This window comes from Pseudopodoces humilis, chromosome 2 (assembly GCF_049639895.1).
Source record: "Pseudopodoces humilis isolate 2021_Gansu_Grassland_sample_001 chromosome 2, ASM4963989v1, whole genome shotgun sequence".
In the NCBI taxonomy this organism is placed as follows: domain Eukaryota; kingdom Metazoa; phylum Chordata; class Aves; order Passeriformes; family Paridae; genus Pseudopodoces; species Pseudopodoces humilis.
Genome location: NC_142201.1, coordinates 78361153 through 78377375, shown reverse-complemented (window position 1 = coordinate 78377375; position 16223 = coordinate 78361153). Strand labels below are relative to the sequence as shown.

Here is a 16223-nt window from a genome sequence, read left to right as displayed (position 1 = left end):
TTAGCTATTATGCATGTTTTTTGATCCCAGCTATTATTTTGGTGATTTCTAGTCTTACTCCATACATTACAGCCTATAGTATAAGGAATGCTCACCTACTCTACTGCTGTGTGAGACTCAATGAACCTGATTTTATACCAGAGTGGTTAGGGTCTGCTTCATAAATTTTCTCTCTGTAATGTTCTGTGGTCTGTATAAGAAATACACAGGCATATATCTGAATATACATAATAGTCCACTTTGTTGCATAATGCATTTTGCAATTTCTTTCTGTAGTATTATTAGAGAAAATTATTTTGATTCTCAGCTTGTGGGATAACTTTATGGCTGTACATAAAACAGCAGGGCAGCTTTATGGAAATGCTAAGCCTTTCCAAAACACTGAACAGCAAATATTAATGATATCCCACATCAAAACTCCTCCAGTCTTCTCTAAAGTTTCAAAGGAGGTTCAGCATGTCTAGTGTTTGCAAACACAACACACAGAAAACCAGCCTTAGATGAACTATCCTGAAAATAACCATACCAGTTCTTCTATGATCTTGATTTGCAAAGTGTAGCTATTCCAAGTGACAGAGCTGAATAAATAAGTTACAAAAAAAGTTAACCATAACTTCTCTTTGTTCCCTTTTATCTAAGAAAGAACCTCCAATAACAAGTAGAAATGAAACCTTGCCTGCCTAAGGATATAACTTGTTATTACGTTCCAAGTGCTGGCAAGTGGGGGGGGCAATATTCAGCACTGAGAATTGATTTTGAACTTGCTCCATGAACTTGCTCTACATTCATAGCGTTTAGATTCAACTTGGAAAAGCAAGAACCACAGGACCCAAGATCCTTTTGAGAAAACTTCTCATGCTTTTTTTGTATGCAGTCCTTTGCTGAAAACTAGCTGAAGACTGATTATCTTTGCTGAATTTAAAATGTTAACCTGCACTTTGCTAACCAAATCAGTAACACTGTATTCTTGCTTTCTATTTTGCTATCAAGCACTTCGTTTGTATTTGTTCATAGCAATTATTTCTATTATGCTTACCCCCTCTAATTTTGTTATATAGAATGACAGTTATTTGAGCTAAAACAATTGCTCACAGTAATTTGTGTGTTTACTTTTATTGTGATTATTGTCATTCCAGCTCTCTCATGGCAAGAGCAGAGCACTCTAAGTTATGCATATACACCATTTAATAACTAAGCTCTTCTTTTCCTTGGGGTTCAACAACCTACTGAAGAAAAAACACAATAACTATGCACAGAATGAAAAAGTAAATTAAAATAATAACTTATCTTCTTACTCCCCTGATAATTGCCAGTGAAAACTGTAAGAGTAAAATGGGAAAATAGATACTGTATTATTTATTTTTGCATTGAACTATCAGATATATATATATATATATATATGTATTTCTTTTGGCAAGGAATGGCTTTTAAAGACATATATATTTACCAGCATGTGTTAATAAGAAACTTACTCCCCCAGACCTGAATGTGGGCTGCAGTCAGAGAACACTTCTTTTTCTCCACAAACTCTCTCACCCCAGTATGTCCTTGTCAAAATACAGAATCCAGAACTGCACTGACACTTAAATCATAGAAAGCCAAGATTTATATGGCAGCAAAATGATGCCCTTTGTCTTGCTTTCTGACAATTTCACTGTCCTTTTTGTTGTCAGTGGATACTGAGTTCATGGCTTCAGAAATCTCTGGACAATGACTCCTTCCCAAATTTTAATGTGTACTTCTAAGCCCAGCACTAATTGTAAGCACAATTTAAACTACTTTCCCCTTGATGGACAAGAGAAGAGAGATGTAGCACCTTCCAGTACCTAAAAGGGGCTTACAAGAAAGCTGGACAGGGGCTTTTCCCATATGCCTGGAGTGACAGAAGAAGTGGTAATGGTTTTCAACTAAAACAAGGTAGGTTTAGATTAAATATTAGGAAGAAATTCTTCAAGAGAGTAGTGAAGCACTGGAAGAACTTGCCCAGAGAAGCTGTGAATGTGCCATCTCTGGAAGTGTTCAAGGTCAGGCCAGACATGGCTTTGAACAACCTGGTCTTCTGTAAGGCATCCCTGCTCATTGCAGGGAGGCTGGAACTGAATGATCCTCAAGGTCGCTTCCAACCCAAACAGATGTGAAAGAGATTGTATGAATGATAGCATTCTTTTACACCGGGAATAAAAAACTACCTTAAACATGAAGTGTTGGAAAATGCCTCCTAACGTCAGTCTTATTAGTTTAACAAAGCATACACTAACTGCAAGTTTATTATGGCCTGCTTGTATTAATGTGGAACAAAATATGTATAAGAAAGGATCCTTAAAACTAGCAGACAAAAGAATGGTGCCCAAAAGCTGTAGCTTGACAAATGCAACACAGCAAAAGGCAAATTTCAAATACACAGATAAAAAAAGCAAGGATTGCAAGGATTCATCCTTACAATCAAGATATATATGCCCAACACTTCAAGTACTTTTCTCTGCTTTGAAACAGACACCACTGAAGTTACACAGGACAGTAGTTCCTTTCAGCAATTAAAAAAACAAAGTTTCTAAAACAGTGACTCATGGAAATGTACCTAGGATGACCCTAAACATAAAGGATTCTGGTTACTTTTCTCCCACTGAATAAAGTTAACCCTGCCAAATAATTCATAGTTTCTCCTAATTCCACAGCAGACTCTTGTATCCTCAGAAGGCAGGTTAATTTATCACTACTCCACAGTTTATTTGGCACGGAGATGAATAAGAATTATATCTCAGATATCCAGCTCAACAGAGCCACAAAAATGAACAATTTTAGTTTTTGTTCATGATACTTTAACCTTTCCTTAACCTCAGCTAGCTAGCTTGCAATTTCTTTCTAGATCATTAAATATTATTTTGACTTGAATTTGTTAAATATTAGCTAACTGTACAGACAGGACTTTAATTAATGCATTTAAGTCCAAAATTACTACCCCTTTTTCCCAAAAGTAATAAATCTAGAATCTGTGCTTCTGTAATCAAAAGTTATTCATGTCTCTGATCCTAATTCTACTGGACACTTCCACAAAGTAGGTTCTAGATGGCCACCTTGAAACAGGATCAAAATGTTAAATAACACTCCACATGCACTTAGAATGTAAATTTAACTGAACAGTAAATTCTTCTAGCCTATATGCTTAAGTATAGGCCTTAAAATTAAACTTCTGCAATATTCTCAGTGGTGCACTTTGCAGCAAGCATTTGCAATCATTTTGCCTTCCAGCAAGAAATATAGCGTGTAGCTATCAAATACGGATAATTAAAGTAAACATAAACCACATAATTGCAGCTTTCTTCACCACTTACACTTTAGATCTGAAATACATCATGTCAAGTTGATTACTTGTCACATAGCAATAATGGCTCATTTGATGCATTTATACTAATAATCCTCTGGCTTCTTGTCGGATGTCACAGATGAATTATGTCCAACAATTAAAGCATAAAATAAAGGGAAAGGCATAGAAATAAAAATGGAAAAATAAATGCAGCAAAGTTACAAAATATAAAGTTTATGATTACTGAATAAGTAGTGGATAAACACAGAATATGAGAGTGAGTGGCTTTCAAAAAAAGAGCAAAAATGAGAGGTTGAAATCTGAAAGGTCACAGAAGATGCAACCAGCAAGATCATGGTGAGGTACCAGTGAGGGGAGTAAAAAAGCAAGAAGAACAAAAATATGGCATCTGATCTTATTCCAGCAAAGACAGAGCTACTTGTGAGAGAAAATGTTGATGGAACAATTGTATACACCTAATTCCTTTGGAGACCTGACTTTGAACCAAGGAGTCCTCAGGAAGGAGGTTCACATCAGTTTAGTAGGACAGCAACATGTTTCAAGATATCTTCTACTGAAGGAAGAACTACAGTTGAGAAAACCTTACCACAACGATGAAAAAAAAAAAAAAGTAAGAACATCATTCACCCTCAAAGAACAAGATACAGAATTTTTGACATCAAAACATTATTGTGACAACAGAAGAACTTTATCAGTGAGCATTACTGCAAGTCAAAACACAGTATGTTCCATTGCTTGCTGAATGAAAAAACACACAAAAGAGTTAAACAGAGAACAGGGAGGTTGTGCTGATTAGTGAAGCCAATCTGCTCTTTTCTGACTGAATGCTAGAGCTAGCATGATGAAGAATATGAAATCATCTTGGATAAAGAAAACCAGAGACAAGAGACAAGATATACTATATTTGTAAACAGTAAGATGTTAATTTGACTCAGATATCATAAAAATATACTAAAAGGTATTCCTTTTTCTCCCCCCATCCCCAAAACCCTAGAAAAGAAGCTTTTCTGTTAGTGCCAGGATCTGGGCCCATAGTGCAAGTTAGATCTAGGAAAACTTCCAGGTTTAAAAAAAAAAAAGGATAGAATAAGGTTTGCAGGATACAACAGGAACGAACAAACTACTGAATCTTTGAACATGAAGTTGAAAACAAAAGGATTAAAAAGTGAATGGGGTGCCATTTGTGCTACAGATTCCTTAGACTTTCTGTAGCAGTAAATGAAATGTTGCTCATTATCACAACATCTACACTGAGGGACCGTATCAAGTGAAAACATACAGATTAATATTCAACACTACTGAACTCAGATTAACCAACTAAGCAAAGCATAGCATATTATTACTTTTGGTATCTCCATGAATGCAATATACTTTTCAATTCTGTGTTGTTGCACATCAAAAGGGAGGAAGGAAGACACATGCCAATGTCCCAGAAAAAAACGGGGAGATTTTTAAAATGCCAAGCACCGTTATCTATTTCCTCTTAACTGTACAATACGAAACGGATGTTTTTCCATCTGCTGAATCCTTTACTTTCCCCTTAGGAAACTCTGTATCTTAAAGGAAATTTCAAGTCTATGAAGCACTGAATAGATGAAAAATGCATAAGGGGTACATACAAAAATAGCTGCTCCACTCAATAAGCATGACAGAAAATCACTGGCTTGTGTATGACATTTAAGAAGAAACCTGATAAATGACCTTCTCTTCTAAGTCAGTTCATGCATAGAAATATAATGGGCTAAAATAATGGAGAAACACAAATTCATGAATTATTGAAATGTTACAAATTAAGTTCACTTTCTATGAGCTAGAGAATATATATATATACATATATATATATATATATATATACACACATATATATATGTTGTTTTGACAAAAATTTTCACATCACCACTTCAGTATATTTATAAGCACATAGATGGAAAATACAGAGTGGAACAAAAAAATAAAAGCAGGCTTGATTAGTTTTAAAATTTTTGTTAGAAAGAGAAAATGGGATTTAACTGCAGGCAACTGAGCATGATATTCAGCATCACTTCTCACTCTTCCTGAGAAGGATTCATCATACCAAATGCTGGATATATTTCTCACCTATATTCCATCAAACTTGCCAAAGAAAGGAATAAGCACTTCTGTGGTCCAGTTCAACTTGTCCAGAAGCAAATATGTAAACTAGATCAGACAAATTGTGCCCTTCCAAGCACCTGTTCCTCTCTCATGCTTCCAAGGAGTCTAGCTTGGATAACCACTGCGGCTGTAGAGATGCAGAGAACAGAGCTTTCCATGATAAATTAGACAAGTCTTAACACATGTAGCACTTTGCAATTTATGCCAGGCATGACCTCAGATCTCCAGAGGAGCGACTGACAGGTAGGTTTACACTGTAAATAGTATTAAGAATCTTCTACTTGCACCTCATCACAAGCAAATACAATTTACAAAGGAGATCTCAAAAAGGAATCAGAAATTGTTATTTTTTTAATATGAGTAATTAAAAAGCTAATGCAAATAATTTAAGAATTAAAGTAATTATTGCCCCAGAATATGATAATCTGCCTCAGAATACATGAATGAATTGCTAAACTATTTGTTCTTCATTTGTTTTGTAAATTATGGAACAAATGTCTCAGAATGAAAATCAAGCAAATTTCATTACAAGTCCTAAATTACTTTTTAATTTTCTTACTACAAATCTTTGAAAATTTTCCATTTTTCACCTCAATCACAAATCATAGAATCAGAGAGTCAAAGAATGGGTAAGGTTGGAAAGGACCACAGGGGTCATCTGCTCATGCAGGGCCATCTCAGAGCGCATGGCACAGGAGTGTGTCCAGACAGTTCTTGAATATATCCAGTGCCCAATATTCAAACCCATACTTTTCTTTCTTTCCCATAAATTTTTTTTTGGAAAAGAAATGTACTCCAAAATCTGAAGTACAAAATCAAAATTTATTCAAAAGCCTAACTAACACCTGAACAGAAGAAGTCCAACATACAACAAAGTGATTAAAAAAAAAAGCCCAGATAAAGCTGGACTTGTTTTAGCTTTTCAGGAATTTATTTTACAACCTGAACTTTCCATATACTGCTTTTAAAATACAAGGTTTTGCAATGTTGAATACTAATATTAGACCATTCTGCTAGCCCCTATGGTTCTATCAGAAAAATGTTTTCACACATTCATGTCTCTATAAAAAAGACCAATAAGAAAAACTCTTCTAGCACCATCAAATAAATCATAACATTTAACCATTAATAAACCACAGATATCTGGTATCCATATATTAAAATTGGGTAAAAAGATATTTTAATATTTGTACTGTTAAAAAGAACTTAAGTTACAATATGTCCATAAATTGATGTCTACACCAGGGGCAACTCTTAAGATATGACAATTCATAACAGCACATCAACAGAGAGGATTCATGTATTAACCCCGGATATATCCTGGATAACCAGGATATATTAACGCTGAAATTAAGAGATTTATTCTTCTTGCAAAGATACTCAAAGAGGTTGAAAAAACTGATTTCACATATCTATTTCTCATGCCCAAGCATATGTCAAAAAAAACCTCACAATGATCAATTTAAAACCACAGGAATCTTCTATTTGGAAGCAAGAATTATGCTCACCAGCTCCCCATATCCAAAAAAGCCCCAGATAAAACCCCAATACACAGTGGGGGAAAAATTAACTGAATTAATCAAATATTTCATTTTATTCCTTTGACAATTCATGAACAACTATTTTGTGTTTAAGCCCACTTTGATGGACCTGTTAGCAATCCACACAAATATTTTATATCCCATCTGGAATTTTCTTAAATCACTAATTTAACTATTCCATTTTTCTGTCATTAATATTACTCTCTGAAATGAACAAACACTTATTAAAAACAAAAATAGGTGTCTAATAACCAACACATAAGCTTCTTCTATATAAATGATTATCACTTCATCCTAAGAGTATGCATTAAGAACTATTAGCTCTTAAAACTCCTTCATGTTACCTCTCCTACGAGAGCAAGTATTTTATTGGCACAAAGTCAACAAACAGTGTAAGACATCTGGTAAACATCATTTTATCTTGTGTCTAATTGTTCAGCATGAAGAACTGTTTTTTCCTAAAACAAAGTACAGTTAAAATAGGGAAATATTTAGAAAACATAACTGATAAGTTCAACTGAATAATGCATTTATTCTCCTCTTGGTAAAATTACACACTAAGCTCAGACTTAATGGCAAGCAGCTCAGTAACAGCTCTGTTCATGCTCAGCTGGATCAGCCCTTCAATTGAATCTCTTTCATTTCAAGGTAATAATCAAAACAGCTGACAATTCAAGTGATATCTCCACATCCACATGCAAATGCAGTATTTCTTAATTTTCCTTTTAACAGGAAAACCGCGGCTGCAGGAACACAGCCCTAAATTAAACTATAAAAAAAATAATATTCTAAACTTCTTGTGTGGATGAAAGATACTATTAATGCTTAACTCCAGTTTTCTCCATTATATTTGCTGATATTTTTCAGCAGCTTTTAGCAATTCACAAAAAAAAAAAATTTTCAACTACTATCTTTAATAAATCAAACACAACTTACTCTTTAATAATGAAAGTAATGCTAGAATTCTTCTTTTCTATTTTAATCCCTTGCTTCTTCATGGATTTGCTGCCACCTTTTCAAATAAACTATTTTCTCAATACTACTTTTTTTTCCCCATACTTCTTCCAACACATCCAGCAAGCTGATTTAATTTCAGTGTCCTTCAGCCAGAAGACATGAGGAGGCCTTTGCTAGACAGTGAGATATTTACATATTCATTCTAGTGGAAACTTATATTCTTGCTCCATTCTAAATTTTTTACCACAATTCCTACTGTGAGGCATCAAAAGTGAATTATGTCTGATGCCATTTAGGATCAACACTGACTAAAGCTTTGGCAGATCTCTCAGTCCCCAAGTTCTCAGCCTATTTTGAAGCTTGGGGAATTAATTGCTTAAGCTGAACAAACCTCTCCAAATTCTCCCCTCCCAGAATCACCATGATCTCAGTACCAAGTAAGCAGGAGAGAGTAAAGTACACTCATAATGTAACAGCAGTTTATTTCAAGCAATGGGCATAACAGAGCTGATTTGAGTAGAAAGGGTTTCTTTTCTTGTTCTCCCAGGCAAATTTATCTCTGGAAAGATAAAACTTACAGCTTTCTACATAACAACATTAACTGAACTTTTAGAAATTCATCCAGGATGGTTCAGTTCCTTCAGAAGCAAACTAAAAAGTTTCACACTTTAACAGTTAATCCCAATGTGCTGGACATACAATCCTATCATGTAACAGGCTTGGCTAAGGGCTGAACCTTGAGCATGATGCCCAACCTTCACCTAAGCAGAAGCAGCAAGCACAGATCCAAACTATATTTATGGCATTTTTTAAATATGTAAAATTGGGGTAAATACTTTGAACATTATAAAAATTCCACACTGACGAATATTTCAAAGCACTGAGGTTATCTGACATTCAAATACTGCAAATACCAAGGCAGTATCCACACAAAATTGCACCTGCATAACTTTTCTAGTGCTTTCCAAATCCCATGGCGATTCTTGTACTATTCCTTCTATTTCTGTGTGTTCCGAATTTCTAACTTAGCCCACCACAGTGATGTTTAAGTCCTATATCTGCCTAGCTAGCTAGACATCCAGCTCCCACCTGCTTTCACCATCCACCAAATCCACTCTCCAGCTTTAGGCTGGACTTTTAACACAAGCTTAGCTCACTCCTCCACTCAGCACACCAGGTGCTTCATCTGAGTTTGTAAAACAATGGTTTATGATAGGATTTATGAAGTATGGTGGGATCTTCCAACTTGCTACACCATATAAAGTGAAATCCAAGCAAAGATGAAGAGACATTTGTCTCTTGGAAATTAAATAGAAAAAAGCAGAGGAAGCAGAACATGGAAATCTAAATATACAGAAGATTATTGTGATCACTCTCCTGCAAAGCTCAGTGTCCAAAATGAGTGAGCAAATAAGTAATGAAAAGCCCTAAGCAACACAGATGGCTTTTGGGTGTGTTACATCCCGAGTCATTTGTCAAGTCCTTACTTAAAACAAACCTTATCAGATCATAAAAAATGACAAAGAAAAAAAGACTCCTGGGTCTGCTTCTTCCAAAAGAAGTTTCTCATATGCTCCAACAATAAAACAATGACATCATTTTTGAGTAATACAAATGTCCCAAGAATTAGTAACAAATGATTTTTTGTGTCTTCTCTTAAAAAGCTAATGTGTTACTAGCAACACAGCTGAAGTTTCTCAAAGAATTATTTTCAAGAAAGCAGATTCCCTTTAATCAGTGAATGACCTCTGAATGGTCCAGACATTACAACATACTCTGTCATTGGTATCAAAACCATTTAATTTCTAAAATTCAATTTAAAAGGTTTCGGATTTTTACTTTCTATTAAAGAAACACTTTCTGAATCATTTTAGGAACTATGTTCTGCAGTTAGACAAAAGTGCAGCTAAGTGAAAAGTGATGCTATTTAAATTAATTCTGTTTAAAACCAGTGCTTCAACAAAAAATGATAAACAGAAAATGAATGTAAGCATGGGAGCTTACGCAATTGTTGGTGAAAAACTATTACAGCTACTTCATGCATACAAGTTGTAGAAACTACTTAGGAAAAACCTGAAATGCCATTAGGATACTACAAAACATCATACAACAGCTGGGCAAATATCAAATTTAAGATCAAACGTTTAATGTTACTTTTTTGTGCCTTGCAGCAACCAATTTAATGTCCTCAAATATCCCAGTAACACGCATCACACTTCAGCAGCTCCATTGTAGAGATTCATATCACAGATAAGTTGTAATGGCATGTACTAGTTATACAATTCTACTATACTTATTTTTTCAAAGACATAACAATACAGCATTCTAATGTTACATCTTTATATATATAGCTATATATTTTGCATATATGTACCTTTACATATATATAGATAATTTCCTCTCTTTTTCTTTCTTTTCTTGGAGATTGTTTCCCAGTTTTCCCTTTTCAGACTACCCAGAAATTACAAAGGCTAATGATAAAATCAAGAAAAAACCCTATGGCTGAATAGTACTAAGTCATTTATAATTTTCCCAAGTCAATCAGGGAAATGTGCCTTTAAGCCTGTTCACCACTATCTCTTCTCATCAGACACACACATGAAACTATCTTTCACCAATAAATCCTTGAAGCCTTTGGGTGTAAGCAACAGTTTGGATCTACAAGATTTTTAGCTTTTCAAATCCATTGTGATATCACTACTAGGGCAGGTGATAAGGGGCACATAAATGGCAACAGAGAGTGAGCAGAAATTAAGGGCCTCATGACAGCAAGGTGTGGTTAGGACTGGATATCTTACTTGTGACCTTCTATTGTCCTGGAGAGACACTAAGAAGTGCTTTGAACCTTGAAGCTTTTTGATCTAGATGTCTCTCAAGAGCTACTCATCTATCCTCAATCTTAAAATCTTAATGCCTGCATCACTTGAAATAGAACGCAGGCTATAAGATGCTTCAGGACATATATACTTCATCATTCAAGAAAAGATTTGAGTTTTATTTTTGTTTTTTTTAATTTCACAAAGCAGATATATTTTCAGAGGAGCAAGTTATTAGATTGATGATATTTCCCTTTGCTTACTGTAGTAATTAAATTGCACTGACATTAAACTGTTTTTCTCAACAGGCTTGACCTTAAGAAAGTCTCACTGGATGTAAAAGTTTTCTTTGACAACAATCCTTAGGTATCATCCAGCACATAGCTACTGCATTAATCAAGAGAATGGAGACAATAAACCAAATATTTCCTTTCATCAATACTTTCCCCTAAAACACAAGGTTTAGACTTTTTTTGCTTATTTATCAGTTTTGATTGTTTTTAAGGTATTAACAGCTCATTTCAATACAAATGGTCAAGTCAAGAAGCCAGCTTTGTACTAGAAACAATTTTTTTTACAATTTCTTTGGGAAAAGCATGCTATGTTATTGAACACTTTGGCTCTGAGCTGTAAAGGCAAAGCTGAACTTCCCCCACTGTTCATTATCTTCAGTATTGATTCCTAAATGAGACCACACTCACCATTCAATGTCAGCTCTGCTGACTCCTACTAGTAGATCTCAACCAGCTGTGTGTGAGAAAGCAGGGACACAGCAGGAGGGATGGGAAGATTAGGGGACAAGCAAAAAAACAACAAGAAGTGAAGGTAGAGATGCAAAACTACTTTGGAGCATTATCATCTAAAATAAGTGGCACTTCATGAACTCCGTGACCAGGCATCCATGTTTGCCAATGCTGCTTTATGGATACAGACCCGGCACACTTTTAGGCTTAATCCTCAGATCAACAAATCAGAGAAACAATTTCTCCATGACAAGCTTGTACTGAAGATCACATAGATAAATGCTGACAAATCTCAGCAATAAGTAACTCATTTAAAAAATTTTATTTGAAAAAGGTTTACTTTCCAGTTGGCAGCTTTAGGCTATTACTGGCAAAAGATATTGTTGTCAAAATAATTGGTCACACCTACTAAAACAAATGTGGTTAAAATACAAATACAACACTAGTTTCAGTTGTTGTAAAAGTCAAAAGGTAGCAAAGTATTGAAACAAAATTTCAGGTTTGCTAGCCTCTGGAAGAATAAACAACAAAACATGTATTTAAGTAAGTAGATCCCAACAAAATGTAATAGCAAATTTTTTAATGGACGTTCTTTCTGCACATACTTACAGGTTGAGCAGACTAATAGTGCTCTAGCCACAAGCTCACTGAGTAACTTCCATTTCTGCTTCACTCTGGAAGTGACAACTGGAATGAGAATCTCTGCAGGGACGTAGAACTGAATTGAATACGTCACAAAAATCCCAAAGGAGTACAGAATTTTTACAGACTGATACAACCTGTTGAAAATATTTACAGACATGTAAGTATATAAGTTGCAAATTCCTCATAAAAAATTAGCTTGGTAAGGGCCCTAAGGAGATACATATATATATGTATCTATGAAAAAATATTTTTCCCCAGAAAACATGAATATAATATTTTAACTGCCTAAAAAATTGCAGAAGATAAGCCAACTAGAGTAAATCTTGCAATAAAGTCCAAACATACTTACCACGTTACTTGTGGCTGAGTAAACAAATGACAAAGAGCTATCCATGCCTCTAACAGTTTTAAATTTAGATAAGTTTTTAATTTCTGCTGCATTAACTACAAGTATCTTCCATTGCTTGCAGCAAACTGACAGAAATTATGAGTCTCTTTGTAGTATTTTCTTTCTATGGACATTATAAAAATTTTGGGTAAGGGCTTGGTTCATTTACCATGGGGTGTTGTGTGTTCACAACAGGGAAAGGGAATATTTCTCAGAAACAACCTGTTTTAACAGAAGATGATGCCAAGCAGAACAGGCACTGAAAACTTTGGTTTTTGCTTCGGTCCTTAAGAAGATGTTCAACTGAAGCAAAGCCAACATGCATAATTAAGATAATAAAAAACAGCAGTAAGAGTAGGGAAAAAACAAATAGGACCTTAATCTCTGTATCTCTCAAAGCCTGGCAGGGGTCACTTAAAGCATTCTCTCTTTGAGTACCACAGTCTGTATCTGCATTAGTAAATAAAATCCAGCCAGTACTGCTTTTGGCCCCTTATCCTGTGGTCAAATGGCACAGCATAGCAAAAATTGTATCTGTACAGCTCATCTCTTTTCCACCACGATAGAAATTTTTTTCTATCTCTTTTCTATGATTCTATGATATGAAGAAGAAAATAAAAGTAAGCTTCAACTAAAAATACATTTTGACAAATAGGTCTTAAATAATCTGTATCAAAGTTTTGGCCATCACTGTACACAACTCAGGGAATCTCCAAAGGCACATTCAAGTGGACAGAAAAACTATTACATCAATTTACATGTTGACATAATGGTGTAGTTAGTTTAGAAGCTGCTGCTTTTGTGACGTGCATATTTTTGACTGCTGAGCAGCTTTTAGAAATTCAGAAGGAACAAGAGCTCTGCAAGACTGTCCTTATTGCAGAAGCTTAGATAGATTTTAGCAGGTTAAATTTTAGCTTACCAGATACCCAGAGTTCACCTCTACTCCTCAGGCTTCTGACTACCCTAAGCCTTTACGAAATCAAAAACATGATTCAAAACTTTAAACACACAGTTGTTCAATGTAAGCATCTCCATTACACTATTTTTCTACAGCTCCATGAGGATTAAAACTTTCCAAATTTAAAAAAAAAATAAGTTGTATTACTGAGGTGATTTTACTAATAATTTAATACTATATTCCAATCAGAAAAAGATGAGTCCTTAGGCTACCTTTTAATAAAAATCTCAATCATTCATCTGTACTAAACCTCTTTTCAATTCTACATTTTTGATTTCATTATACACATTTTAAGGGTAGAAACATTGGCAAGTAGTGCAACAAAACTTGTAGAACAACACAGCTAGACCAAACAGAGCAATAATTATGTGAAGCTTTCACTTGAACTAGTCCCATGTGAAGTCTTGTCCAACTTAATACACTAATGTTTGTGCAGTCATTAACCTTTGGGATTCACAGTAAGGGAACTGTTGCACAAAGACTGTCACTTATATCTTAACAAAAAACAGATGGTGGAAAGAACCCTCATATTCAGCCTCAAGAAGACAAGAACACTAAAGAGAACAAAGAAGCAATTTTTTTTTTTTACAATGAGGGTAGTGAAGCTGTGGATGCCCCATCCCTGGAAGTGTTCGTGGCCAGGTTGGATGGAGCTTGGAGCAACCTGGTCTTGTGAAAGATTTCTGTGTTCACGGCACGGGACCAAAACAGACAATCTTTAAACGTTCTCTCCAACCCAAACCACTTTACCAATCTGTGAGACCCAAACCAAGGACACTACCAAGTACTAAAGCAAAATTTTCTATCATCTACATCTGCAAATACTGGATTACTCTTTAAGTCCATTTTCAACATATTCTAAGTAATATATTATGCTGAATGACAATTTGTACTTCCAAACACCATTAAAATAGAACAGCACTAAGTCATTTATCCAAAAGCACCAATCTAGCAGGATTTTTTTAGGAATGTAAGCAGTCCTCTACTTAAATTAAACCTAAGAACCTAACCAGTCTAGGGCCTGTGTATGCCTACCAGCCAATTCATCTGTGAGGACATCAAATAAAACTCATAAAGCAGAAGAATTTTAATTTAATTTTCTTTATTAGGAAAGGCTTATTTTTAAGACAGGGGTTGTCCAGCTGGAATTAAACACATAAGCCAAGTCTCACTGCTTAGATACATTCCAGGGTCTTTTGCCTGTCTTCTTATAAAAAAATTTCTCTGCTCCTTGCAATTTCTCTAGTTCAAACTGGCAATTTACTGGCTTTTTATGTGAGGACCAAATAGCAAAATACTGTCCTACAGTTCACTGGACATTTGTTTTGCTAGCCCAGTTAATTGCAACCATTTGTCCCTCAGTACTGTATCAGGTAGACCCACGGTCCTGCACAGCAACAGCATCATACATCACAATCCCTGAGTGCACCACTGAGCTGCTTCTCCTAATTTTGTTTGGTGCTCTGGGGTACTCTCCAGAGTAAGACAAAAACAGATGACTTTGTTAACTGTGGATATGTGCCTTGACTAGCTTTGAGGTTATTACACTTATAATGCCAATTTTCAACCCTATAGAGCACCAGCTTCCATCTCTTTTATTATCTGTTTCCTTGCATTAGGGCTGCAAAACCATCAGGACAAATATCATCATCATCATGATCACATCTGCACTGTAGCCAAGAGCTATTTGAAACACCTATGTGAACAGCTCTGTTAGACAGCAGGGATGCAGAATAAAATTCATTCTGTTGCTTGCATGAGCACAATAAAAAGCAACAGTGAGTAGCAACCTTAGCTTATTGCACATTCCTCTCCTTTTTTAAGAGCACCTCTCTTAAGGCACAAATAAACCCAAAGCTACTATTTAAAACAAGCTTTTCACTAATCTTATAAATAACAAGGACTGCTACGTTATATTAGAAATAGAAGCATTTTTCCTTTCAGCTGCATCACATAGATTAGATACAGTAAACATTTTCATATTTCTGGTTTGGTTCTTATTTTTATGTCAGAGAATCACAGACTGGTTTGGGTTGAAAGGAACCGCAAAGATCATCCAGTTCCAACCCTCCTGCCATGGGTATTACCTTTCACTAGATCAGATTACTCAGAACCCCATTCAGTCTGGTCTTTAACACTTCCAGGGATGAGAAGTCCTCTCTGGGGAACCTGTTCCAATGCCTCACCACACAGAATTTTTTGTGAATTTCTAATCTAAACCTGCCCTCCTTTGACTTAAAGGCATTCCTTCTTGTCCTATCACTACATACCCTTGAGAAAAGTCCCCCTCCAGCTTTCTTGTAAGCCCTCTTTAGGTACTAGAAGGTGCTGGAAAGTCTTCCCAATGCCTTCTCCTGGCTGAAAATCCCTCAGCTTGCTCAGCCTGTCACGGGAGAGGTGCTCCAGCCCTCTGATCATCTTAGGTTGTCCTTTGGACTTGTTCCAACATCCTTCTTATGTTGGGGGTTCCAGAGCTGGACACAACACTGCAGGTGGGGTCTGAGCAGAGCAGAGCAGAGCAGAGCAGAGCAGAGCAGAGCAGAGCAGAGCAGAGCAGAGCAGAGGGGCAGAATCCCATCCCTGGCCCTGCTGCCCACACTGCTCTGGATGCAGCTCAGGACACATTTGGCTTTCTGGGCTGGGAGTGCACATGGCTGGCTCATGATGAGCTTTTCATCCACCCACACCCCCAAGACTCTCCCCAGAGCTGCTCT

At 35.9% G+C, this 16223-nt stretch overlaps 1 protein-coding gene across 2 annotated transcripts in view; it reads right to left on the bottom strand.

The window, feature by feature from the left end:
- Nucleotides 1-16223, bottom strand: part of SLC36A4 (solute carrier family 36 member 4) — an 86705-nt gene that overhangs the window by 33278 nt on the left and 37204 nt on the right. For both annotated transcript variants that reach the window (XM_088052091.1, XM_005516188.3), the window contains exon 10: nucleotides 12125-12294. In XM_088052091.1, the coding sequence (XP_087908217.1) occupies nucleotides 12125-12294 (170 nt within the window). The remainder of the gene's footprint in view (nucleotides 1-12124; nucleotides 12295-16223) is intronic.